We start from the raw sequence: 24,403 nt of genomic DNA on the forward strand, positions 1-24,403 counted from the left end.
CTTTTAGCATTTTTTTTTTATTCATGTGGATTGAATAATGTCAACGAAGATATAGTCAGGAGTAGACATTTGATAATATTACGTGGCACACCATTCTATAGGTTCAAAGTCCAACAAAAAATTGAGGGGTTGTTGTGTAATTAAGCCCCTCCCCTCCTCTCCTGTCATAAGTTGTTGCCATTATTAGTTAAGTATGCATGTATGCGATGTTTGTATTTGTATTCAACCGATCAAAGATTTAGCTGAAAAAAGTTTCATCCAATCAAGAATGGAGGAAAATGTAACCACTAGTCCTCTCAAAATTTAGGGGAGTTTACACAAAATTTCTTGAACTTTGGAATAAGACATCTTTGCTCTCGAATTTTCAACAATACCCCCTGAAATTTCAATTTATTTCTACCGCTAACCCTTTGTTATCTGTTTGTTAGTATATGCAATGCACACGACTTTTAAAGGGTAAAAGTATACTTTATTCTCATATTTTATACTTATTTTTCTGGCATTAAAATTTTAGTTAATTATTTCCAATTTTATTTAATTATTTTTACATAAATTAATGGTAAAAGAGAAACTTTCTTAAGAAAAAAAAAATGAGATGAACATACATATTTACCCTTTAAAAATCATGTGCATTGGATATGCAAACAGAAAATATAATCCAAGGTTTTCGGTAGTAACGAAATGAAAGTTTGAGGGATAATATGTGAAACATTTAGAAGTGCAGGGGCAAACGTGTACTATTCCGAGTATTCTCAAGGTTCGAGGAATGACGTGATCCAACTTATTTATTTACATGGTTGAGCGCTAAGAGAATCGGAATAATGCCGGGAATACCACGCAAGTAGGAAGGCTCAGCGTTATCCATCTTCTTGTTTAATTGAATTGCATAATCACATGATGTTAGGTTGACAATTTTATAAGTTCTTGTGTGTACTGTAGCTTAAAAATTTCACAAAGAATTTGAGCCGAGTGGAAGGTGACCTTATGATTAAACATGCCACGGTTGCTAACATCGTTAAAACAATTGATTTGGTACATCTTTTTGGCACTTAACTTCTACCAAAGTACAAGGACTATGGTGTAGCCTAATTTGCCAATTACAAGTTTGTTTGGCTCGATTCTCACTTCTTGCGGAGTCCGGTACTACATTGGCAAATTTTGGGGAAGAATGGTTTACAAACACGGATATTAGCCACACATTTTTGGTTAAGTTTGGATGTGGATGGTGCTCGTATTTGTAATCCACCTATTGAAGATTTAATTGGAAAAAGTTCCATATCAATCAAAAATGAAGAGAAACACATCCGCTAATCCTCTCAAAATTTAGGAGCTTTACGCAAAATCCCCTGAACTTTGGGGCCCAAACTTTCAACAATAATACCTCCCTAAACTTTCAATTTATCACAGCATTTAGCCCTATGTTATTTTTTGTTTTTTAGTTAATATGTGCAATGCCCCTGACTTTTAAAAGGTAAAAGTAAATTTTCATATAATTTTTTAGAGAAAATCTCTCTTTTACTCTTAATTGCTGTAGAAAATAAAAAAAATATAGAAAATGGGAGAAAATTAAATTAACTAAAATGCTCACAATAGAAATTGATTAATATAAATAACATAACCAACAAAACTTCAATAAAATTTGATGATTATAGTCACTTTCATAAATTAAGTAAGATATTATTAAGAAAAAGAATAAAAAAATTAAATTAAAAAGGGAAAATGCCTCAACAACAACAAATAAAATCACAGAAATTGGTGACTTATTATGTATATTTAAAGGGTTAAGTAAAGTAAAATGTGACTGACTAGTACAAGTATTAAAAAAAATTATAAAAGGAAATTATGCCCTCGATTCATAAAAGAAAATGATTAACTGAAATGGTGATTTTTTTAACTACTTTTTATTGATCAATATAATCATTTAAAAGTATATAATGGGTATCTAATATTTATCATTTGACGTTTTTTTTATTGATGCCTTTTTTTCCTTTTTACTTAATCATGTTTCTTTTCCTTCAAATATCTTATTAGTTCTATTCATATATTCATCAAATTTTAAAAAAATATTTTTTTTGGAATTATTATCGATACTCATTTTATCATATTAATAACTTATTTCACCAATTTTTCTTTATTTTCTTTATTTTTTTTGTAAATTAATGGTGAAACATATATTTTGGTTTTAAAAAATGAGATGAAAGTGCACTTTTACTGCCTTAAAACATGTTCATTTCGCATGCTAACGGAAAATACAATAGAAGGTTAACCGTTGTAACGAAATGAAATTATTGATGGGCAACGGGTAGCAGTAAAAAATTTAAAGGTATATACAAAATTTGAAGAAGTTTTAAGTATTTCCTCCCAAAATTTCACATTTTAAATAGGTACATTCCAAGCCCATTAATCACATTAATAACATGACTAACAATTTGTTCGTCGCACCAAAAACATTTGCTAATCTATAAGTAGCGTAAAGAGAGTAAAAAATACGCTTGGTATCGATTATAAGTCATTTCAAAATGCTTTAAACTTTTGGGAGCCAGGAAATCACTTATATATTTTGACATTTCTTCTCACGATAATCGAGATTATCAATCACGTTCCTATGCTCTCATCTTGTTTAACATTTCTCTAACTCTTTTCCGTTCAATATAGTAAAGTATGCACTCGCGACGTCAGACTTATAAATAAGTAAAATCCTAATCATACACACGGCGATCATTCTTCTCTCGACTGCATCAATCTCTCATGCATTTATGACGCCCAATCCGATCGCCATCTCAATCGCTGAGCTATGTTCATGATTTCAAACGCGTGATTTTCTCTTTCCTTTGGGTCTCACTCCTCTCTTTTATGTGTATATGTGTGCGATGTTCACGGCGATCGAACCCCGGACCCAGTACTCTCCGGTCCTACCCCCAATCCCTTTGCCATTGTAAGGCTTTTTCGGACGATGTTTAACAACGTTAACCGCCCGCAATAAACACGGTCTTATCCGCTCACTAAATCCCGGCTCTCCATGCAGCCATGCACGCCGCCATTTGTCCCAACCCCCGCTCGCCAGTCGCCGCCACGGTCACTCAGTCCGTCACCGCTCCCTTCCCCCCTACAAAGTCATGAATTGAACCCCGACGCATCTAGGGAAGGCCCCACACACCCCCCGCCCCCAATCGCGCGTCGCCACGTGCCCCCTCCCACCAGCCCCGGCGAGAAACCGGACCGTCGTCCGTGAACTTTCCCGAATAAAGCGAAACGCACCCCCGCCGACACGATTTCCCCACCTAAGATAATGAACAAATCGTATGTGGCGACACGTCTCCGCGAAGCGGCAGCTCCGACGTGGGCCCCCACCCGCCCGCATTCAATTTTGAAAATCGAGGCCCTTCCCCGGTTGATTCCTTCCTTAAAGGAAGAGAGGCCGCGGGTGGTTGCGATTCCATGTGAGCGAGGCTATTTTAATGGGTTTGATTTGACCCTAACGGATAATCACCGGTCGCGTTAGGGGCTTACACGTGTCGAGCATGCCCCCAACCCGGTTGACCGAACTCCCCAACGGGACGTCAGCGTCATCTGCTCGCTCATGTGATCAGACGGTGGGGAGCGTCCTCATCCGGGCCCTCCTCCGCCCACCACGTGTACGGTGGTGGGGGACCGCGGGGGGGGGGGGGGGGCGGGGGTTGTTGCAGCGCACCGTTTCGGTCGTCTCGTGAGCGCGGAGGGTTAGGAATATGTCCTGGTCGTTCCACGGGAATATGCTCTTAGCAAAAGGTCCGTCTCCATCTGGTCTCATAGGTGAAACAAACTTTGTGCATGCGGTACCGTTTGATTCTTGTGATTTTTTCTTATTTTTTATCGAAGCCCGTAAACTTGGATGTTGAATCCCAATTTTGCTTATGAATCGGTACATGGCACGAGAACTCGGCCCCATTCATTCCGTCCACCAAAATGAGATGACTCAACCCGATTCAATGCATCACGATAAAATGAGTACGGTAATCCGAAATAAATGCCATGCCATAACAAGCGGATTAAGATCGATGGGCAGATCGAGATGACCCGAAGGACACGTCGTGTCGGGTCAGAATTCGAATCAGCGAAAGGAAAAGGAGGGGGAAAAAAGGACACCACAAGGTCGGGTCGCCACGTTCAAGTTTAGCAAAACCGTGTTTCTTGTTCATATGCTTGGCACGGACCAATTTCTGTCCTCCAAATTATCGTCTCGACCGCAAGATATCGCGCTCGATAACCGGAACCGATTCTTTTTTTCTGGAAATGAATTTATATTTTATTTTTATTTAATTTTTTGGGATTTTTTTTTTTGCAATATTCTTCTGCGTCGTCTTCTTCGTCTGGTTTCGGACACCTATATAGAGGACCCCCGAAACGCCACCTCCTCCTCCACCTCCATTCTTTGTCGTCACAGCTCCCAAAAGCAAGACAAGAAAGAGCACCACCGCCGCCGTGACCCTCCGGCATCCTCGACGACAAGAACGTCGGAAAAAAACCCACCTCGTCGTCTCTCCTTCCTCGGGTCGGATCGGTTCGACACAATGTCGATCAAGAAGTCGCTGGCCCGGCGTCTCCTCAGCATGTCCCGAACCGTCTCCTCCTCCTCCTCCCAGGCCCTGGCCAACTGCTCCCGCTCCGCCTCCGCGGCGGCCCCGCGGGCCCCTCCCCGCCGGACCGAGCTCGCCATCGACCACGATCCCGGAGACGGCGGCGTCTTCCGGCGGTTCCTCCACCGGAAGGCCGCCCTCTCGCCTGAGGCCCGAATGATGGCTCCCCCGCCGACCCCGATCGGCGAGGGCCTGATGGAGAGGCTCCGGGCCCTCGACATTGCGCGGAACAGGATCCGGATCTCGGGCCCGATCCTCCCCGCCCCCCCGCCGCCGCCGATGGAGCCGGCGGCGGCGGCGGCGGCGGCGGCGGAGGACGACGGGCCCCCGGAGCTGACGGTGGAGGACGCGAGGAAGCTGATGAGGGTGGCGCGGGTGGAGATGGTGAAGTCGCGGCTGAGGGAGGCGGGGGAGACGTGGGTTCCGTACCCGGAGCTCGTCCGGATCTGCGGCGAGGCGTGCTCCGATCCCGACGAGGGGCTCCGTCTGGCGAGGAGGCTGGACGAGACCGGAAACGTCGTCGTTTTGGGCAAGATGGTGCTCCTCAGGCCCGAGCTGGTAATTCCCCTATTTTTCTTTTAATTTTTCCGTCAAATTCTTTGTTTGGCGCTCGAATTTCTTTTTTCGATTTATATAATTTAGAGTCGCAGGGATAATACAAAATGGTCATCAGAGGGTTTACAGTTTTTAGGTTCCAATTTCATTTGATTTTCGTTTGATTTTCAATTTCATTTATACATTTTTTACCATGGAAATTGAAGACTTCTACCGAAGACTGATACGTGTTTTTTTGGTGATCCTTTGTTGCTCCCAACGTTCGGGTTTGGTGCTTCACGACAGGACCAGAGACCAAAAACGTGTAAAGAGTTCCCACGTTGTTTGAGACGGTACAAAAACCACCAATTTTTTAGGACGACAAGGACCAAAACCAGCCCCCTTCCACATCCACCGGAGAAACACCCCTTTCATCCCCTCCTTGTTTTTTTTTTGTGGAAGATTATGGGGTCATTTCATAAGCTAAATTTCAATTAAAGGGTATGAATTAGATTTTGATTTTGATTTTTCTAACGTGAAAATAGGAGAAAATTTCACGAAAGGGGGTGGGTAAAAGGGTGTGCTGTGATCGATGTTGAGTAATTTGGTGTTTGATTTTGAGATGTACCAAGGTTGCTTTCGGCGACCATAATTGCTGGATTAGGATGTCTCCGTCCCATGTAGCCTCACATCTGTGATAGTTGGAGGGGATTTTTCTTCGCATGTTCACAAGTCCAAAACGCCTTTCTTCTTCTTCTTCTTATTCAATTCAAAAAACACGTTTTTTTCAATTTTTTTGGTAAAAAATTCACCGATTTGAACGTGGTCTGTTGCAAAAGAGACAAAAACGACAGCGTTCCTCTGATTTTTAAAATAATTTCTTTTTTTGGGGGGGGGCCGACCAAGAAAGTCGCAATGTTTCATGGAACGGAATTTGGGGGATGAATTGCTGTAGAGAATTAGCTAATGTGGTAGCCCGATTTTGGGGTCTGTGTTCGGGACAAAGCAACGTTCGGTCAAACAATCTGTGTACCCATTTGTGTCCACAGGTCGGAAAGGCCATCGAGGGGCTGATGCCGCCGCCGCCGCGGAGCGCGGAGCTGGAGGCGATGGAGCGGCGGAAGGCCGGGATAGACCGGGAGGCCGAGTCCCTGGTCCGCCGGGAGCTCTGGATGGGCCTCGGCTACCTCGTGGTCCAGACCGCCGGGTTCATGCGGCTCACCTTCTGGGAGCTCACGTGGGACGTGATGGAGCCCATCTGCTTCTACCTCACCTCCGTCTACTTCATGCTCGGCTACGCCTTCTTCCTCAGGACGTCCCGGGAGCCCTCCTTCGAAGGGTTCTTCCAGAGCCGGTTCGCGGCCAAGCAGGAGAAGCTGATGCGGGCTCGTGGCTTCGATGTCCGCAGGTACGACGAGCTGCGGAAAGCCTGTCGGGTGAGCCCGTCGTCGCCCCCGCTGCCCGCCGCCTCGGCAGATCGTGAGTGGGCACGAGGGGTTCGATTCTTTGCACCATTCGACACCGAGAAAAGGGATGAAGGAGAACCAAATGTGCAAAAGCATACAATTTTGTAACGTGATGATGGTGTACTGACCTATACTATCATTAATAGAAGTAGTGAGACTCAAAAAATCTTCGATAAACCCTTTTTCTAAATAGGGTTAATCTTTAAATTGTAAAAAAGGTTCATCTTTAGTTCTTTGAGCATTTTATGGGACAGATCTTACCAAAATGGAAAACTAATTATGGTTTTGCTATTGACTCAGGCCTTCCATTAGAAAAAAAATATTTTAAAATTGGTCTTTGCAATTTTCTTCAAAATTCAAAATGGAGAAAGTAAATAGATATTCGTGCATAAGATGATATATAAGAGCGTGAAGTGTGAAAATATAATCACATAGATATTCCTGAAATACGGATACAATAATTGTCTGATCGAGTTAAAAATTACTCTAAGGCTGCGTTTGATCGTCCAGATTCGAATTGGGATAGGATATGATAAAGAGAGATTTGAAATCCTCCACATATTTCCGGATTGTAAAAATATTCAATTATATGTTTGGTGTAACTTAAGATAGGATTTGGAATACTTGAAACAATCTTTGAAAATCTTTGAGAATCCATAACCGAAGATAAGATTGAAAATCTTTGAAAATTTTTCTCATTTGAAAATCTTTAAAAATCCCATTTTCTAACTTTGCACGTCTATGAGAAGTTGACCTCGGGAGCATGAGATCTCTCAATTGACATGAGTTCACGTAATTTTGGGATGGCCTTGTGAAGAGCGAGAGGCACTTCCTATGGGTCGTACAGCCGGACTCCACTGCCAAAGAAAGCTGCTATGAGAAGTGATATCGGAGAAGGTGTGCATCATGGGATAGGCTCGCAGGAAGAGGTTCTGCACCACGGTGTGCAAGTGGAACTCGACGCTTGAGAGCATGGTCGCCAAGAAGCTGATGATGTGCAGGCCATTTGTCGTCGACCGACAGGTGAAAAGCCGGCTCGTGAGTCATGCGTGAAAGGTTGGCTCAATGTGAATGATGTATGCGACTGGGGTGGAAAGGATGATTTATGCAAACCTGGCATAACGATTGTCTTTAGACCCATTTTCACCCTTACTCGTCGAAACACGATCGCCGGCCGACGATGATGACCAGCATGGTCGGAGGTGACGGCGATCGTGTAGTGGTTGAAAGTGACGACGATCGTGCAGTAGTCGGAAGTGACGATGATCAGCAATTTTGGTGATGGTTCTCAGGCGAGCGGTGCCAAGGAAGCAATATGCGAAGCGTCACTTTATCACTCTGTTAAAAGATAAAATTTAAATTTTTAGTTATTTTTATAACCAAACCGGTTTTATCTCACCCTCTAGGCCGGATTTCATATCTAGTATTTTATTCAGATGTATCCGGGTTTATCCGGTCTGGAGAACATCACCAAACATCGGATATGATAATTTGTTATTCTATCTGAACTCAAATTCAGGCTACCAAACTAGGGTGATCGGTTCCTGGTCCAGTCAGGTCCAACCTAAGAACCGAGAACCGGACCGGGAGGACTAATTCCCAGTTTTTAGGACCGGGGACCGGACCGGCTAGTCCTGAGACCGTGGACTGGTTCCAATGGGACCAATCACTTATTGGTAAAGGCGAGAGGGAATTGGGGAAATTAGATTAGGTTTTCTATTTTTTCAAAAATTTTAAAAAGTAAATAAATATGTATATGAAAAAATTAGAAAAATATATATTTATCGGTTCGGTCCGGTTGGTCCGGTTCCCACCCTAGAACTGGGAACCGGATCGCTCGGAAACCAGTTCCACTTTTAAGAACCGGGAATTGGACCGATATTCCCAAGAATCGAACCTAACTGGTTGGTTCAGTCCGGTCCAGTTCGATCCCGGTTCGGGCAGTCCATTTTGCTCAACCCTATACCAAACGTAGCCTATGATCTTGCAATTGACAACTTTAGTGGTTTCAAAACACTTTTTGATTTATAGGTGTTTAAAAGGAGAAAGTATTCCATGCGACGGTTACACACCTGGTACTGGTAGTGATGATCTAGTGTAACCAGCCGATCATCATTGTCGGTGTCTATATGATAATCTCATACATGATGCTAGGTAAGACGTTATTCAAAATAGGCGGGTCACACGTGGCAGTGATTATTTAGAATCATCATTGTTGGCATCCATGGGATATCTCACGCATGATGTCAAGTAAGATTTTATTCAAAACAAGCGGGTAAAGATGATTCGATCGCACCACATCAACACTGCCCGTGGTGACATGGTGCGACCATCTCATACCATACCTTTTATCATTTAAAATCATTTTGCAACCAGAGACGAATACATCAACCTCTCAAGTCGTGCAAGATAGGACTTTGCCCTCATAATCTTTTTTCTAAGTTAAAAATTAACGAAAATTTTATACATTTTAAGATTATTAGATTATGATCTATTATAGAGTTAGAAATTTATTAGTTTATAATATTGTTGTGATTTTAAGGCATTGAATAGATTCGTTTTATCTCGAGATCATCAAATCAAGAGAAGTGAAAACTTTAGGACGTTAAGCTAAAAATAATCTACTTACTCGATGCTCATGATCTTGTTTGTGTATAATATGCTGGTGAGCTTAGTTTAATTTTGATAAATTAGTTTAAAAAAACTTCTTGAATTTGTATAATGCATAGCTTGCTAAGATGAAGAGCGGTGATAAATTGACTTGATTTGCAATTTTTTTTTTACATGTCGAAATTGGAGTGTAAAGTTTGAAGACAGTGAAACTATAGGTTTAAAGAAAGGATTACCGTTAAACATTTTCGAAAGTATATCGAAGGTTTTTAAAAGGAAATGTATAGGTATATGTTTTTGAATTTTGTAAAGGAGTACATGGACCGCCTTAGGGCCTGTTTGGTAACGTGCCAAACAGTGAAAATTTCTGTTCTTTTGTTCCCAGAAATAGTTTGGGAACAGAAATGCGTTTGGTAAACTTTTTGTTCCCGGGCACATTTTTGCAAAAAATTGTGCCCAGAAACAGTTTTGGAAGAGAAACAAGAAATAAAAAAAAGTTGCTTCTTGTTTCTCGGCACAATTTTGAGAATAAGTTTTTTTTCTTCTTTGTGTTGCTCTTTTCTGGGTTGTGGCCGGTCGCCGGCGGCGGGCGACCGGCTACAGCCCAGGGCCGGCGAGGGCGTCACGACCCTCGCCGGCCATCGGCGGAGGCGAGGGTCCCCGTTGCCGGCGAGGGCGAGGGCTGGACCCTCGCCGCCTGGGCGAGGCGGCTTGCCGTTGGTCATGGCGAGGTTGGCCTCGCCCAGATCGGGCGAGGCCGAGCCTCGCCGTGGGTCGCGACGGCGAGGCTCGGCCTCGCCTAGATCTGGCGAGGCCAAGCCTCGTTGTGGGTCGCGACGGCGAGGTCGGCTTCGCCATGGGTCGCAACGGCGAGGCTCGGCCTCGCCAGATCTGGGCGAGGCCGAACTCGCCATGACCGACGGCGAGCCGCCTCGCCCAGGCGGCAAGGGTCCAGCCTTCGCCCTCGCCCTCACGGGCAAGGGGGACCCTCGCCTCCGTCGGCGGCCAGCGAGGGCCGTGACGCCCTCGCCGGCCCTAGGCTGTGGCCGGTTGCCGGCCGCCGGCGACCGGCCATGGTTAAAGAAGAAAATGGGTAGAAAAAAAAATTAAACAATTCAAAAATTATTAAAATATTATTAATAAAAAGAAATTTTGTGTAGTTACCAAACGCATTTCTGTTCTTTTCTACTCTAGGAATAGAAATTTTGGACAATTTATCAAACGCCTTCAAATGCTCAGAAATTGTTTCCGAATACAGAATAAAAAAAAAAATCATTTCTGTTCAGAAATAGTTCCCGGGTACAGAATGGTATTCATGCGCACCCTTAATATCCCAGATACACGTGAGCCAATTCACACGCACTAATTGATCGTATGAGCTCTAGGTGGGTCCCATCTCATTTGACAGTGCATGTGAGACAGGATCGCATGCGTTGGGATCATGTCGGTATTTTTCTGCTATGCGTGTATCTACGGTTTTATCGGCAATGAAGGAAATGTTTAATATCCATGATGAGGTATGCCATGTTTGTAATGTCGTGTAGATCCTATCTCTCTGTTAATCTCGACCATGCAGAAAATTTGCAAACTTAGACATTCGTTTGTTTCATAGAAAATGAATGATTTGAAAAATTATTTCTTTAAAATGATCGCTTGTATTGCTTACAAAAATAAATGAATAATTTTTTTTATCATCCAAAAAAATGCTTACGAAAATGATTTGCGAACCGTCGTAATTTACAAAAAAAAAATCAAATTTACAACGTCAAGTTCTTGGTATTATAATTAAAAAGACGTGATATTATAATTTTATGTGATATTTCATAAACTTTAAATTTAGTTTACAAAATAAAAAAATATATATTTGACGAAATATTACACAGAGCTCTACGAGTAGAGTACGAGTCTACGACCCTTCCTCGTTCCTTCGCCGCCGGCTCCGATCCCATCCTACGCTAACCGACCGACGGTACGTACTAGTCAAACCTTCTCACCTAAGTCAGAGAAGTCAAAACTCGATGCTCACGCTACGAGGAGCGACCTCGACCGTCCGATCAGCCTCCACGGACGTCCCAGATCCGCGCGAGAATTCCCTCGAACCTTCTTCCTCCTTTTCCTTCCTTCCTCCCTCCCTCCCTTCGTCTTCCTCCGTCGTCCACTACCGTCGAAACTCTTCGATCGCCGCCGCCGCCGCCACCGCCGCGCCGACGGTCCGCCGATCCCCGCGTCCTTCTGCCCCCTCCGATCGGCTCGAGCTCGAGGTGAGTTTCCGGCCCGCGATCGGCCCTGTTTCTGGCGTTTCGAGTCCGTTTTCTTCTTCCGTCTTGGGGTTTTGGGGGCGGTGATTCGGTCCGGTCCGGTCCGATCCGGCCCCGCGTTCTGTGCTTGACGCGTGGTTTCCGCTGCTTCTGCGCGGAGGATTTTGGGGTTCGCCGGCTTCGGCTCCGTCTCCGATCGATTGCGCAGTAGCGTCTCTTTGGGATCCGCCGGCACGGTTGGTTCCGTTGATCGATTCGGGTTTGTCTGGCTGTCCCGCTGTAGAATTAGGGTTTGGGCGTGCGGTGCGGAGACCTGATTTTAGCCGTTTGGCCATGCTGATGTCGAGATCGCCTTCCTAGTGGTTTATGATTTCGTGCCCAAGTATCGGGTTTTGCCGGGATTTTGTCTTGCGATGTCGCGAAATTTGATTACTTTTTTCGAATGATGTCGTTATTTTGTTTTTGACTCTGCAATCCGTCTCTGATGTCACAGCAGCAGTTTCGGCCACAAACTCAGCTTTGGATTTGTAGAATTTTTCTGTTTGTGACGAGATGGTCATTAATGTTTCGGACATTCTGTTTCATAGATGGTAAATTCACGGCATTGTAAAAGTTTGTCTCGATCGTTTTCGTAGGTCCACTTGATGGAAAGCGAGGCTACGAGTAAGCCGGCCCAAAGTGCGTCTTCCTCCGACAATGGTGGCAATGAGGCGGGCGATTTCGAATGCAACATCTGCCTTGAATTAGCTCAAGACCCTGTCCTGACCCTTTGTGGTCACCTGTACTGTTGGCCCTGCCTCTATAGGTGGCTGCGCCATCACTCGCATTGCCACGAATGCCCCGTCTGCAAGGCCCTTATACAAGAGGAGAAATTGGTCCCTCTTTACGGGAGGGGGAAGACCCCGACGGACCCGAGATCCAAATCTTATCCAGGAATTGATATCCCCCACCGCCCTTCGGGACAAAGGCCCGAAACCGCTCCGCCTCCAGAAGCGAATCAGTTCGCGAACTATGGGTTGGGTTTCATGGGAGGGTTCATGCCAATGGCCTATGCTAGGATCGGGAACTTCACGCTCTCTACTGCGTTTGGCGGTCTAATCCCTGCTCTGTTCAACGTGCAATTCCATGGATTTCAAGATGCCACCGTGTATGGGACGACTTCGGGTTATCCATACGGCTTCAACACATTCCACGGTGGTCATGCCCATGGTTTTCCGCAGACGGCTGCACGGGGGCAGCAGGCTGATACCGTGTTGAAGAACCTTCTTCTACTCATCGGAGTCTTTGTGGTTCTTGCGCTGCTTTGTTGGTGATCTCACTTTGGAATTTCTTGGTGATGATTCCTCTTAACTCTCTTTATAGTTGTTGCATGCTCCATAAGGGTTAGGCTAGTAAAGGTTTGAGTTGGGTGTTCAGAGGTTGTCAATATGATCCGCAATCCATGATATCCTGTTTCACATATATCAGGCACTCCTTTTCTTTTCGTGGACATGTTCGTGTATGTCTGCATGGAGTTTCCTGTTCATATTTGCATGTGACCTTTTACTTGTTTCACGTGATTTCTTCTATAGTGTCGTGTTTGCCATCACCAAGGAATATAGGACCCGTCTTGGGTGTTCTCTTTGTAACTGTACAATGCTTAAAGGTGATACATTTGTTCTTTTTCCAAGTGTAATCAAGTAAAAGGAAGTGCATTGGATTCTGGAACTTGTTGCATGATCTTTTTTTAAGTTTCGGCATATTGTTCTTCTAAAAAGTGCTATATTCGCGATGCTGCACTTTTCCAAACAAAAGAAACTAGAGGATGAACAATGCTGAAGAAATCTTGAGATGCCTTGGTTCTTTACCTTTAATGTTTGCCTCTCATCACACAAGCAGTTGAGGGTCCAAACAGATGCTTTTCCTGGAGTGGTGTTAATTGGACTCTAAGTACTGTCTGTCTATGTTGTTGATTGTCAAGCAACTTATGTAATATTTAGATGGACTAAGAGCTTCCTGTGGATCTGGTTTTCTAAATTTTGGTCAGAGAATATCTGCTCCTGTTCCACTTTAGAAGTGAAGGAGGTTGTTGTGTCCTTATGTGAATGGAATGGCTAGAGAACTTGTAGAATAATGCTAAGTGACAGGGAAAACTAGCCGTTCAGCGTACAAGTAACTCGAGGAGTTTTCGCCTGTGTGCGAGATTTCCGGGCATATCAGGCATTGCCTTGGTCTGTAAATGAAGGCACTGCTCCAGAAACTAGAGCCAGAGTCGGAAACCCCCGGTCTACATAATCGATATGCTAAGTTGCGTGGCAAACCGCGATATGACTTGTATGTTTGCAGTGTCACTTATCAGACAAAAGCACGGTTTTCTTGTTTCCATAGTTAGCGAAAACGGTGTACTAGTTTTAGTATTTTCCAGTGTTTTTTTCTCGTTTCGTCTGAAACCACGGGACTCGCATAAAGAAAGAAATCAGACAGGCAGATTGACTGGTTGCAGAAATTGGCGAAGGAAATGACGTGAAGCTTTCGAGATTGATGAAGTAGGCTCAAAGGGAAAACCCGTGACTTTGCCGGAAATACGACGAATCTCCAGGAAATCTGGGCCAAAATCTTCATTGAAGATGATGAGCAATACCCAGCTTTCTTGAGTATAACCCTGCCTCAATACGAGGTTGGGCGTGGGGTGGTGTGATGCTTCAATTGAAGCTTTGAAGTACTATCATCTTCTTGTTCTTTTAGCTTATTCATTTCTTCTATTGATCTAAAGCTGAAATGGAACTATCATACTATATACTTTGTATATAAAGTATTTGATAAAAAATATGTGCAGAAAATAGTATATAGAGCACATAATCATTTCCAATATCAAGTTTAGAAGAATTGGGCATCTTAATAACTTAAACACTAGTATGTATGTATGTATGTATGTATGTCAGGATTTTCATGATTGAAACGACACAACCAAACAAGATTTCATAATTCTCGACGACGTCGAAACCTTTTGTATTCACAAACAGAACACGTTTCCCACGAGAACAGAAAGAAGAGTGTGTTCAGCTTTGTTTTCACTGAATATGAAATTTGAAAGCGAGAACGGCAAGGGCCCAAATTGGACTTTGACGGCCCGGATGACTCGAGAAATCAATGCAGACCAGAATAAGATCTAAGAAGTGAAATATTTATGACGTCAGCATGAGGACACCCTAGGATGAAATGGTTGCTCTTACCTTACGTTCTAAGTGATTGATTTCTTTATCGTACGAACCTAACTTTGTCCGATCCTTTCTACATTGCATGACATGTCGACGTCGTTGCCAATTTCTTGATCGTCCAGAAAAGTGAAGGCAACCAAGTTGTGCTCTTCCTTTATGAGATTAAAGATTGCAAAAAAGTAAATGGCTTCTCACTTCGATTTTTTTTTTTCGAAAATTTTCTCTCCAGTGTGTATAACTGGGCGACGAAAGATAAAGACGACGGCAGATTATGAACACTAAATAAGGCACATCCTCAAAAGAAAACAATACAAAACTATGAATCACTGAGCCGCAATCGATGAGGGCCCTCGAGCACGGGCACGAGCATGAACATGAGCGTTGCATAGCGACGTGGCATTATGTGATATTAGATGGACTAAGAGCTTCCTGTGGATCTAGTTTTCCTAAATTTTGGTCGGAGAATCTGCTCCTGTTCCACTTTAGAAGTGAAGGAGGTTGTTGTGTCCGTATGTGGATGGAATGGCCTAGAGAACTTATAGAATAATGCTAAGTGACGGGAAAACTAGCCGTTCAGGGTCCAAGTAACTTGAGAAGTCTTTGCCTGTGTGCGAGATTTCCGAGCATATCAGGCACTGCCTTGGTCTGTAAATGAAGGCACTGCTCCAGAAACTAGAGCCAGAGTTGGACATCCCCGGTCTACATAATCGATATACTAAGTTGCGTGGCAAACTGCAATACGACGTGTATGTTTGCAGTGTCACTTATCAGACGAAAGCATGGTTTTCTTGTTTCCATTTTTAGCCGTCGAGATCGAAAACGGTGAAATAGTTTGTGTTTTCCAGTCTTTTCTTCTCGTCTTGTCTGAACTCGTCTGAAAACACGGGACTCGCATAAAAGAAGGAAATTGGACAGGCAGATTGATTGTTTGCAGAAATTGGTGAAGGAGATGACGTGAAGCTTTCGAGATTGATGAAGCAGGCTCAAAGGGAAACACCGTGATTTCTCGCCGGAAATGCGACGAATCTCCATGAAATCTGGGCGACATCTCCATTGAAGACGAGCTTCACCCAGCTTTGTTGAGTATGACCCAGCCTCAACACGAGGGTGGGCGTGGCGTGTGATGATTCAATTGAAGCTTCATATAATGCACGATGGCTTCTTGTGAAGCTTCATAATCTTTGAAGTATTATTATCTTCTTGTTCTTTTAGCTTATTAACTTCTTCTATTATATTAAAGCTGAAATGGAACGATCATAATATATACTTTGTATATAAAGTATTTGATAAAAAATGCGCAAACAATAGTATATAGTGGACACAAATTTTTCCAATATCAAGTTTAGATGAATTGTAGAAATTTCATGATTGAAACGACACAACCAACCAAGATTTCATTGTTCTCGACGATGTCGAAACCTTATGTATTCACCAACAGAACCCGTTTTCCAGCAACACAGAAAGAAAAGTTTGTTCAGTTTTAGTTTCTCTGAAAATGAAATTTGAAAGCGAGAAAGGCAAGGGCCCAAATTGGACTTTGACGGCCCGGATGACTCGAGAAATGCAGACCAGAATAAGATCTGAGAGATGGAATTATTTATGACGTCAGCATGGGGAACACTCTAGGGTGAAATGATTGCTCTTACCTTACGTTTCAAGTGATTGATTTCTTTATCATACGAGCCTAACTTTGTCCGATTTTTTCTACATTGCATGAAATGTCGACGTCGTTGCCAATGTCTTGATTGTCCAGAAAAGTGAAAGCAACCCAGTTGTGCTCTTGATTACTTAGATTAAGATTTGCATAAAAGGAAATGGCTTCTCACTTTTATTTTTTATTCGAAATTTTTCTCTCCAGTGTGTATAACTGGGTGATATAAGATAAAAGATGACGGCAGATTATGAACAATAACAAGGTACATCCTCGAAAGAAAACAATACAAAACTACGAATCCCTGAGTCGCGATGGATGAAGGACCCTCGAGCACGGGCAAGAGCATGAGCATGAGCGCCGCATAGCGATGTGGCAGTCAAGATGCCGCGCCCTTGCCTGCTTCCTTGTAGTATCCGTGGCCTTCGTCGTCGCTGTTCTTGCTTTTGCTGAAGTACCTGTAGTATATGTACTGCAGTATGATCTAATTTTGTTTTGGTTAAGGAGGCAATTGATTCGTGGTAAGCTTCACAATTGCAGTCTACGCAATATGCTCTGATTATGTTAGAGAGAAGCTCCAGGAAGGATACGAATAGGTCGAGCGCCACGCAAACGATTGCGTCCAACAGCCACGGCATGTTAGCTTTGATACTTTCCCACTCGATTGTTCTCACTAGAATGCTGCAACATCCGTAAAATGCTTGTTTAAAATACTACATATATATACGTACATATATACGTACGTAGATACAATTAGTATATATACATGCATGAGCGAGAGAGAGAGAGAACCTTCCCACGTAGGTGACATTGGCAATCAGCGCGAAGACGAACATAAGAGGATTCAAGCCCTGAAACAACATCAGCGAGAAAGGTTAAGGACTTGTCGCAGTCGAATTCATTGGAATGAAAACGCGATCTGGAGAGAGGAGAAAGCGTATCACCTCGACGCTCCCTCTCTTAATCTGAAAAATGACAAGAACAATATCCTCCATCAGTGAAGCGTGACGAATCATATGCAAGTACGACGAAAGGGAAATGCGTGACATGTCGATACGTCGGATTAATTAATTTAACATGATCGAGGGATTAGCATACATTTAACCATATCTGAGGGAGTCTGCCACCCATGTATATGGCAGCCATTAGCCATCCAAGCCATTGTCCGAACGCACTGTGCTCCATTCCACCTTCCTGCTTCGTATGAATTCACCAGACCAAAAAAGAAAAAACATAAAGCAAGATTAGGAGAGATGATTTAATCAATTAGGGCAAGATTCTACAGCACTTAGGGTTGGTAATCATGGGATTAACTCATACTCGTAACAATTTCCTCGTGGTGAGAACAACATGAGCTTCTGTGAAAGCTTTGTTCTGAAGAGGTAGAGTGAGGGATGATGCTAGAAATGTCCCATACCCCACCTGAAATAACAAAATAAATGAAAAAAATTAGAATCTTAATGTGTGCACATTTAAAATTAGAGGGTCGTCAGTCACTCCATAAATAGAATTTCAATTGGGGATAGACCAATATATCCTAGAAAGATCACATAATTAAGGCAACTAAGTTAATGTGATTCATTTGACAAAAAAAAAATTAATGTGATTCCAAAAAGTCCTAAACCTATTGTACAGGGGCCGATTCAATTCTAAACATTTCAATTGTGCCAATATAGTTTGCCAATTTAGTCTTAAAATTTTTAATTGTGCTAATTTAATCTTAAACTTGTTGGCAATTTGTCAATTTAGTCCTAAACCCCTTGATGATTTGCCAATGTAGTACTTTTGGCCAATTATCCAAACAATAGGTTTATGATTGAATTGGTAAATTTTCAAAAGGTTTAAGATTAAATTGACACAATTGAAAGGTTTGAAACTAAATTGGCAAATTATCAGAAGGTTTAGGACTAAATTGGAATAATTGAAAGGTTTAGGACTGAATTGGCTGCTGTATAATAGGTTTAAGACTTTTTGGATGATTATCTCTGATTCATTCAGTGCTCACCGATCGTGGGATTGGCATAGGCTTGCTGAATGACTTCGGGGATGTGACCGGGGCGGCCTCGTCGTCAGAAGACGAGCCGCTGTCGAGCTGCATGGCGGATGGGCCGCTCCTAGCCACCCTGATGTACGTCCGGAACGGCGGCGTTCCGCTCCCGGCCAAAGACCTAGCGGAGCTGTGGAGACAGGCACCAAGAGTGCACTCCTCTTTCAATTTCGGGTAGAGAACGAAAAACAGACTTAACCTTAGACAGTTCAATGAAAATTAAAACTCCATATTTCGTCATACGTGTAGTAGAATTCTTTTCTCGGAGACGCTTTTACTGGTGTTGCTTTGGCCGTGGCGCCGGGGATGGGGATTCCTGATTGATGCGTTGCTTTCGGCTTCAACGGTTCCTTCTCTTCAGCCTGCAGCACATCATCACAGATAATTCAAGAACTATCTTCCACGCCAAAGAAACTGACGACATTCTTGCCCATAGCGTAAGATAATCATTCTTTTGGCAATGGAAACTAAAAGGAGAGGAGGAGATCGAGGAATGTCTCACCTTTGGGTCGGGTTTCTTCCACCAACTGTAGACATGATCATAGTACAGGCTCTGCAGCACCAGCACCACGGTGCTCGTGGTATAAAGCTGTTTTGAGTACAGGACAGCAGAGTAGAGTTTCAGCGGAGAGAAGTGGGACGATAAGTTGTGAAGCTATCTACGGACAATGTGGGCTTGTCTATCTAGGGTCCAATTATATGAACCGTGGGCTTTCTTGGCCACGCAAAGAAGCCACCAATTGGGCCCGAAACTCAACCCGACCCGGATTTTCAGTTCTGGTACTACGCGATTCGGGTTAGAGAGACCACAAATCTCTTATCGGTTGCGTCGGTTAGTAAGGAAACCCGACCCGACCTAACCCATTGACACCCCTAAATTAAGCCAAGCGTACCCAAATAATTTGTGTCACACTGTGCCGCTTATTCTCTCGCTCAATTCATGGACAACAAATCTTGCATGCTCCAGGTGATTATTTAGATCTTGCACGATTTTTTTTTATCGAAAAAGTACTTCATTCATAAGTGCCATAACCAAATATCTTTGTTTTGATTTTTCACGATTGCTCACGTGAGAAATGTAAAAAAACCATAGTAACTATACACTAAAGTACATTACCACTATCTGCAGACCGGGGTTGGAAATTCTAGGCCAATAAATTCAGATAATGAACATAATAAATTCACGGGGGCAGGTGCAGGGGTTTCAGAATTCCATAAAAACTTCTGCATGGTTCAGGAAAGAAAACACGTGTAAAGCTGGAGGATTTGCAAATTTACCAGGGCCGTGTAATACTGAGTCGGCAACTGCAACAAGACAAGACAGAGAAAGGCCAATTAAGCTCAAATACATATGATATAGTTGTAATAAAGATGAACAGACATGAGAGTGGGAGAAACATGAGGGCAGTGAAAATATGGTTATATATCATGGTGGGGGAAAAAGTGTGGATAAGCTTCAGGCGTCGGTGTATTTGTGTGCTGTGCTGTGATGATAGCTAAAGCACACAACAGACCAAACATGCCGTGGGTGGGTTTGGGCATCACAAGAACAGCATCCATCCAAATCCTGAGGCCTTTTTCTTGGACCACCCATGTTACTGTACTGGGTTACAGAATATTGATTCCCCGTTTGGTCTTTCCCTTTTTCTTTTTTTATTTCTTTTGTATTTATGTGGTAAACAACACATACGTTCGCTTGGATTTTTCCTTCTTTTCCTGTTTTTGGTTGGCAGAAATTTCAGCTCGAAACTCACCGTTGCTGGTTCAAGAAGACAGCCAACCAGATTGAACACATCCCTGCATATCAGCAACCTCACATGAGAAGCTTTTCAGTACGGCGCTCAAGAAAACAAAAAAAGGAGAAGAATCTGGGCTAGATATCGTAAGATTGAAGCACTAAGAGAGACCGAATTATCAAAGCAAACCACAGAACAAAACGTGAAGTGAGCTTTTGAGCTTATTTGGAAGAAAGAAGTGTACTTTCTTGAACCATGACCAGCAACCCAAATTGGATGAAGTTTGTCTTGTGTGTGCGTGTGAGAGAGAGAGAGAGAGAGAGAGAGAGAGAGAGAGAGAGAGAGAGACCCAGCGACCCAAGTGAGGAGGAAGGCGAGGGAGACGCCATGGCTGGACTTGGTGCGGAAGTTGGTGATGATCTGGGGGACCTCGGCGACGCCCCAACACACCAGGCTCATCAGCCCGAACGCGAACGACGCCTCGTCCTTGGCGTTGCACAGGCAGTCCTTGAAATACTTCTCCACCCACCTCACGCATGGCTTCTTCTCCCTGGCGCAGAACGCTATAGACGACGACATCTCTCTCTCTCTCTTTCTCTCTCTCTCTCTCTCTCTCTCTCTCTCTCTCTCTCTCTCTCTCTCTGTGCTACAGCGTGTGTGTGCGAGTTTGTGCAGGTTGGCGAACGAATGTAAAGGCAGTTCGTCCCTATATATATAAATACAAGAACAGAATGATAACACCGATCGAAAAGAACCCTTAAATGCAAACGAAGTTATCTTATTTTATTTTATTTCCTTCTTAATAATAATGGGGGCCTCTTCTGGGATCCTACTAGTGCATATCCTCGTACAATTTTATTTTTACCTGCTACGCATATTCTCTCGCTCGATCCTTTTAGGGTTTCTGTTGATCTGCAAGAGAAGAGACCATGCAAAAACTCATGCGAATTTTAACTTTCGGAATATCCTGAGATGCTCAAGTTGTGCGAAAATGCGACCAAAAACACAAAAAGAGTCGTGTGAAAAACCAAACAAACATAAAAAAAAAAAAGAAAAACCAGGAATTACAACTCGCGGAATCTCTGGTACTATAAAACACGTACGACATGCATGCTTCCCGTTTAGCCGCATTAACCTGTTTTGACAGGGTTATAATTTACCTAATCTAATTTGTCCCAGAAGGGGAACCTTTTTCTTTTTCGAAAGTCACGCAGAAGAGCTAATTTCAAACCCCTTTGCGGCTCCTCTCGCGTGCAAGCCGGACACACGAAGTGGATCTGGGCGGAACTTGGATTTCATGTTTAAAATGTCGGATCCGATAGGTTAAATTTATAGTCGGGAGAGAGATCACGTGTGCAAAAATAACTCATAGACCCTGTAGGAGGCAAGTGACGTGGGATATTTGACCAGCATTTCTAACGGAAAAGAAATCCAAATTTAATTTTACGGACACATGGTAAGGATATTGCCCTTCTTGATGCCCCCAAACCGGTAGAGCCAAATCAAATTGACGGCCCACATGGCTCTGGAATTATAGGTACAGGAATTGAGATTTGGAAAAAATTTGTGTCATCAACTTGACGACATAGTCTAGGATGAAATGATCATTTCCATGTTTGAATAATTGGATCTTTACTGTTTCGAACCTACCCAATCGACGGTCGATGCTCTCCGTTGTTGACATGTTCTAATGTTGAATGATTATTTCGTGTTTAAATCGTTGATTTCTTTTAATGTCCGAACCTGCTCTTATCTTTTTGCCTGAAGTGACTTTCAAACAATCAAAGCGAATCGGCCATTGCCGTTTGTCCCGAATTGTGTTGCTTCGGTTCATGTGAAATTAGCTAAATCGATTGTCCATAAGCCTATGTGATTTTCATGTTCCATCATGCAGCATTTTTCTAATTAATTAACTAAGTTGTTTTATGAAAAAAAGGTGACATGCATTCGGGTTAATATCATGAAAAACCTCAAAACTAGTATACTTGTGACATATTTACCCAAAACTAATTTTTTGATCACCAAAAATCCCAAACTGGTACACCTGTGACAAATTTACACTGAACTAATTTTTTGACCACCAAAAACCCCAAACTGGTACACTTGTGACAAATTTACCCTCCGTAAAATTTGATTAATATCACGAAAAATCGCAAATTAGTAAATTTGTGACAAATGGAGGGGTAAAATCCTAAACTGATACACTTGTCAACTATTACGTGTCATTCGATTCAGAAATTTGACAGTAAAATTTAACGGAAACTAACAGAGGATAAATTTGTTACAGGTGTACTAGTTTGGAGTTTGGAATAAATTTGTCACAGGTATATAAGTTTGGGGTTTTTCGTAGTATTAACTCTTCTTAAAATTTTCTTATATATTTTTGGTCCAAAATGTAACCTGCATGCCTCACATAGAACTAGTTTCATGAATTCCATATCATAAATCACATGTTATTTAGTAATCACATGCTTTAGGGCCATGTATAATATCCACATCATAATCTCCATGTCATTTAGTGAAAATACACTTAGACTCATATAAATCGCATTACATATCATGTTAAGGCTTCATTTGTTTCATGGAAAATGAATAATTTGAAAAATATTTTCTTAAAATTCATTGTTTTTATCTCTTACAAATATGAATGAACGCTAAATATTTTTATAATTCATGAAAATTTTTAGATATAAATTGTTGTCAATAGTAAAACTTTTTTCATTGACTAATTATTTCAAGCGATACAAGCGATCATTTTTAGGAAAATCTTTTCCAAATCTTTTTTTTTTGCAAAACAAATAGAACCTAACTTAGTTTATGATTCCCTTGCTTGTCATTAGGATTAGTTACTTATAGATCGCATTTAAATAATTCTCACATGTCATTAGTTTAAATTAGAATTCACACAGACATAACTCAGATTAAAATTGCATCTCATGCATTACATATAGTTTTGTTTTTTTATAAAAAGAAGAAAAACCCAAAAAGAATTGAATGCCATTGTATTTAGAAATCATGTTTAGGTCATGTGTATATTTTTTTTAATTAACTTCTTGCAAAACACTTGGGGCATTATTATAATGAAGTCATGCTTTGCTTAATGCGTCAAGGTTTTCCCCTTCTCTAGCAATTTATTTATGACTTTGATTATTGAGTATTAAAATCTTGCTTACGAACCCACATGATCACCCATTGTATGTTAGTGGCTTAAGATTAAAGTTGACTAACACTGCATGCAAAAGATTTTTGAAATAAAGAGAAAATGTACTGAAATGGTGTTAGATTTATTTAGCGTAACCAAATCCCCGTATCCATGAAATCTTTTGTTTGCAGAAGTAAAATGTTCTCCCACATTTTACTTGAGTTTCTAATCCACCAAAAATAGATTAGTGGCAACTCCAAATTAAATTAACTTGCACATTTAGATGATTAAATCAAAATCTTAAAGTTGCGATTGACATGGACTTGAAAGAGTCCGCACTAAGTGCTTGCTTAGTAATCTATTAACTTTCCCTTAGTGGTTCGCCACATAAGAAGGTTGCGACAACGTGGGTTTGAATATCCTCGCCACTTTAGATTAGGAAGGGACGATTCCATTATTTAATCTTAACGTGTGAATGCAGATCTATCGTTTCCTAATCTAGTTTCATCTATTTTTCTTTTGCATTGAACAACAACAAGTGCAGACTCTATTTTGAGCTCACCCCCACCTTATCAAAACTCCTAACCTAACTTCCCCCTCTCTCTATCTACTCTCTCTCTTCCAACCCCGTGCAGCAGACTCACTGCCATCAAGACGTGCCACCGCCGCATCCTCTACAGCCCTCGCCGGACTCTCCTCGTCCCATCATACCTCTCACTTTCTCTCTTTCTGAAATCGACACTAGTGTCGAGCTCATCGACAATGGTGGAACTCAACCAGCATCGAGCTCCCCTCCGTCAACGAGGGGCCATCGCCTCCATATGTCCCTCGATGGAACTGCCAAGCATAATTAGAGTGAGGGAGGAGCCAAGGGAGCGAGGTAGAGACAGTAGGGTGGCTCGACTAGGACACGGGGCTGTGGCTTGGCTCGAAGTGGCGACGGTGACTTCGCCGGAAGCAATGGTGGTACAATGGGATGGAGCTGAAGAAGAGAGAGAAAGGGAGGGAGGATTCTCTGTGGGGTCCAAATTAGATGCTGTAGGGATAAGTGTTAGATGGAAAAATGTTACAATTTTGTAGTGGAGATGGCAGATGGGGAGGATATAAATTATTATAGAGTTGGACCAAGATATAAATTAATATAGA

At 42.5% G+C, this 24,403-nt stretch overlaps 3 protein-coding genes across 5 annotated transcripts; 2 read left to right on the top strand and 1 right to left on the bottom strand.

Annotated features, from left to right (window-relative positions):
• The first annotated feature begins 4,372 nt into the window (after window positions 1-4,372).
• On the top strand, window positions 4,373-6,903 carry LOC115667525 (calcium uniporter protein 2, mitochondrial-like). Its single transcript, XM_030589091.2, has 2 exons — window positions 4,373-5,174; window positions 6,200-6,903. The coding sequence occupies exons 1-2, from the start codon at window positions 4,551-4,553 to the stop codon at window positions 6,722-6,724; spliced, it is 1,149 nt and encodes a 382-aa protein (XP_030444951.2). The 5' UTR covers window positions 4,373-4,550; the 3' UTR covers window positions 6,725-6,903.
• A 4,326-nt stretch (window positions 6,904-11,229) lies between these two features.
• On the top strand, window positions 11,230-13,186 carry LOC115687293 (uncharacterized). The gene is made up of 2 exons (XM_030612802.2): window positions 11,230-11,487; window positions 12,120-13,186. The coding sequence occupies exons 1-2, from the start codon at window positions 11,245-11,247 to the stop codon at window positions 12,795-12,797; spliced, it is 921 nt and encodes a 306-aa protein (XP_030468662.2). The 5' UTR covers window positions 11,230-11,244; the 3' UTR covers window positions 12,798-13,186.
• A 3,294-nt stretch (window positions 13,187-16,480) lies between these two features.
• Window positions 16,481-20,722, bottom strand: LOC115683589 (probable vacuolar amino acid transporter YPQ1). Of its 3 annotated transcripts, none has more exons than XM_030608134.2 (12): window positions 20,465-20,722; window positions 20,134-20,176; window positions 19,658-19,684; window positions 18,882-18,968; window positions 18,623-18,741; window positions 18,338-18,509; window positions 17,653-17,754; window positions 17,431-17,529; window positions 17,277-17,297; window positions 17,125-17,183; window positions 16,923-17,013; window positions 16,481-16,816 (listed from the first exon to the last, which is right to left on the bottom strand). In XM_030608134.2, exons 1-12 carry the CDS (start codon window positions 20,692-20,694, stop codon window positions 16,712-16,714), a joined length of 1,155 nt encoding a protein of 384 aa, XP_030463994.1. In that variant the 5' UTR covers window positions 20,695-20,722; the 3' UTR covers window positions 16,481-16,711. The 3 variants fall into 3 exon arrangements, with proteins under 3 accessions (XP_030463994.1, XP_030464001.1, XP_056170167.1); XM_030608141.2 differs by having other exon boundaries at window positions 17,431-17,526; window positions 20,465-20,721; XM_056314192.1 differs by lacking the exon at window positions 19,658-19,684.
• Between the last annotated feature and the right edge of the window lie 3,681 nt (window positions 20,723-24,403).

This window comes from Syzygium oleosum, unplaced genomic scaffold, assembly GCF_021117445.2.
Source record: "Syzygium oleosum isolate NSW1041296 unplaced genomic scaffold, Sole_v2.1 Sole_v2.08, whole genome shotgun sequence".
NCBI lineage: Eukaryota > Viridiplantae > Streptophyta > Magnoliopsida > Myrtales > Myrtaceae > Syzygium > Syzygium oleosum.

Bases quoted from the DNA above. Each gene is read 5' to 3' on its own strand.
- LOC115687293 (XM_030612802.2), top strand. From the start codon at position 11,245: ATGCTCACGCTACGAGGAGCGACCTCGACCGTCCGATCAGCCTCCACG. The intron at 11,488-12,119 runs GTGAGTTTCCGG...TCGTTTTCGTAG, and splicing joins CCGATCGGCTCGAGCTCGAG to GTCCACTTGATGGAAAGCGA.
- LOC115683589 (XM_030608134.2), bottom strand. From the start codon at position 20,694: ATGTCGTCGTCTATAGCGTTCTGCGCCAGGGAGAAGAAGCCATGCGTG. The intron at 17,184-17,276 runs GTGATACGCTTT...ATGTTGTTTCAG, and splicing joins TTAAGAGAGGGAGCGTCGAG to GGCTTGAATCCTCTTATGTT. The intron at 17,014-17,124 runs GTTCTCTCTCTC...CGGATGTTGCAG, and splicing joins AATGTCACCTACGTGGGAAG to CATTCTAGTGAGAACAATCG.
- LOC115667525 (XM_030589091.2), top strand. From the start codon at position 4,551: ATGTCGATCAAGAAGTCGCTGGCCCGGCGTCTCCTCAGCATGTCCCGA. The intron at 5,175-6,199 runs GTAATTCCCCTA...TTGTGTCCACAG, and splicing joins TGCTCCTCAGGCCCGAGCTG to GTCGGAAAGGCCATCGAGGG.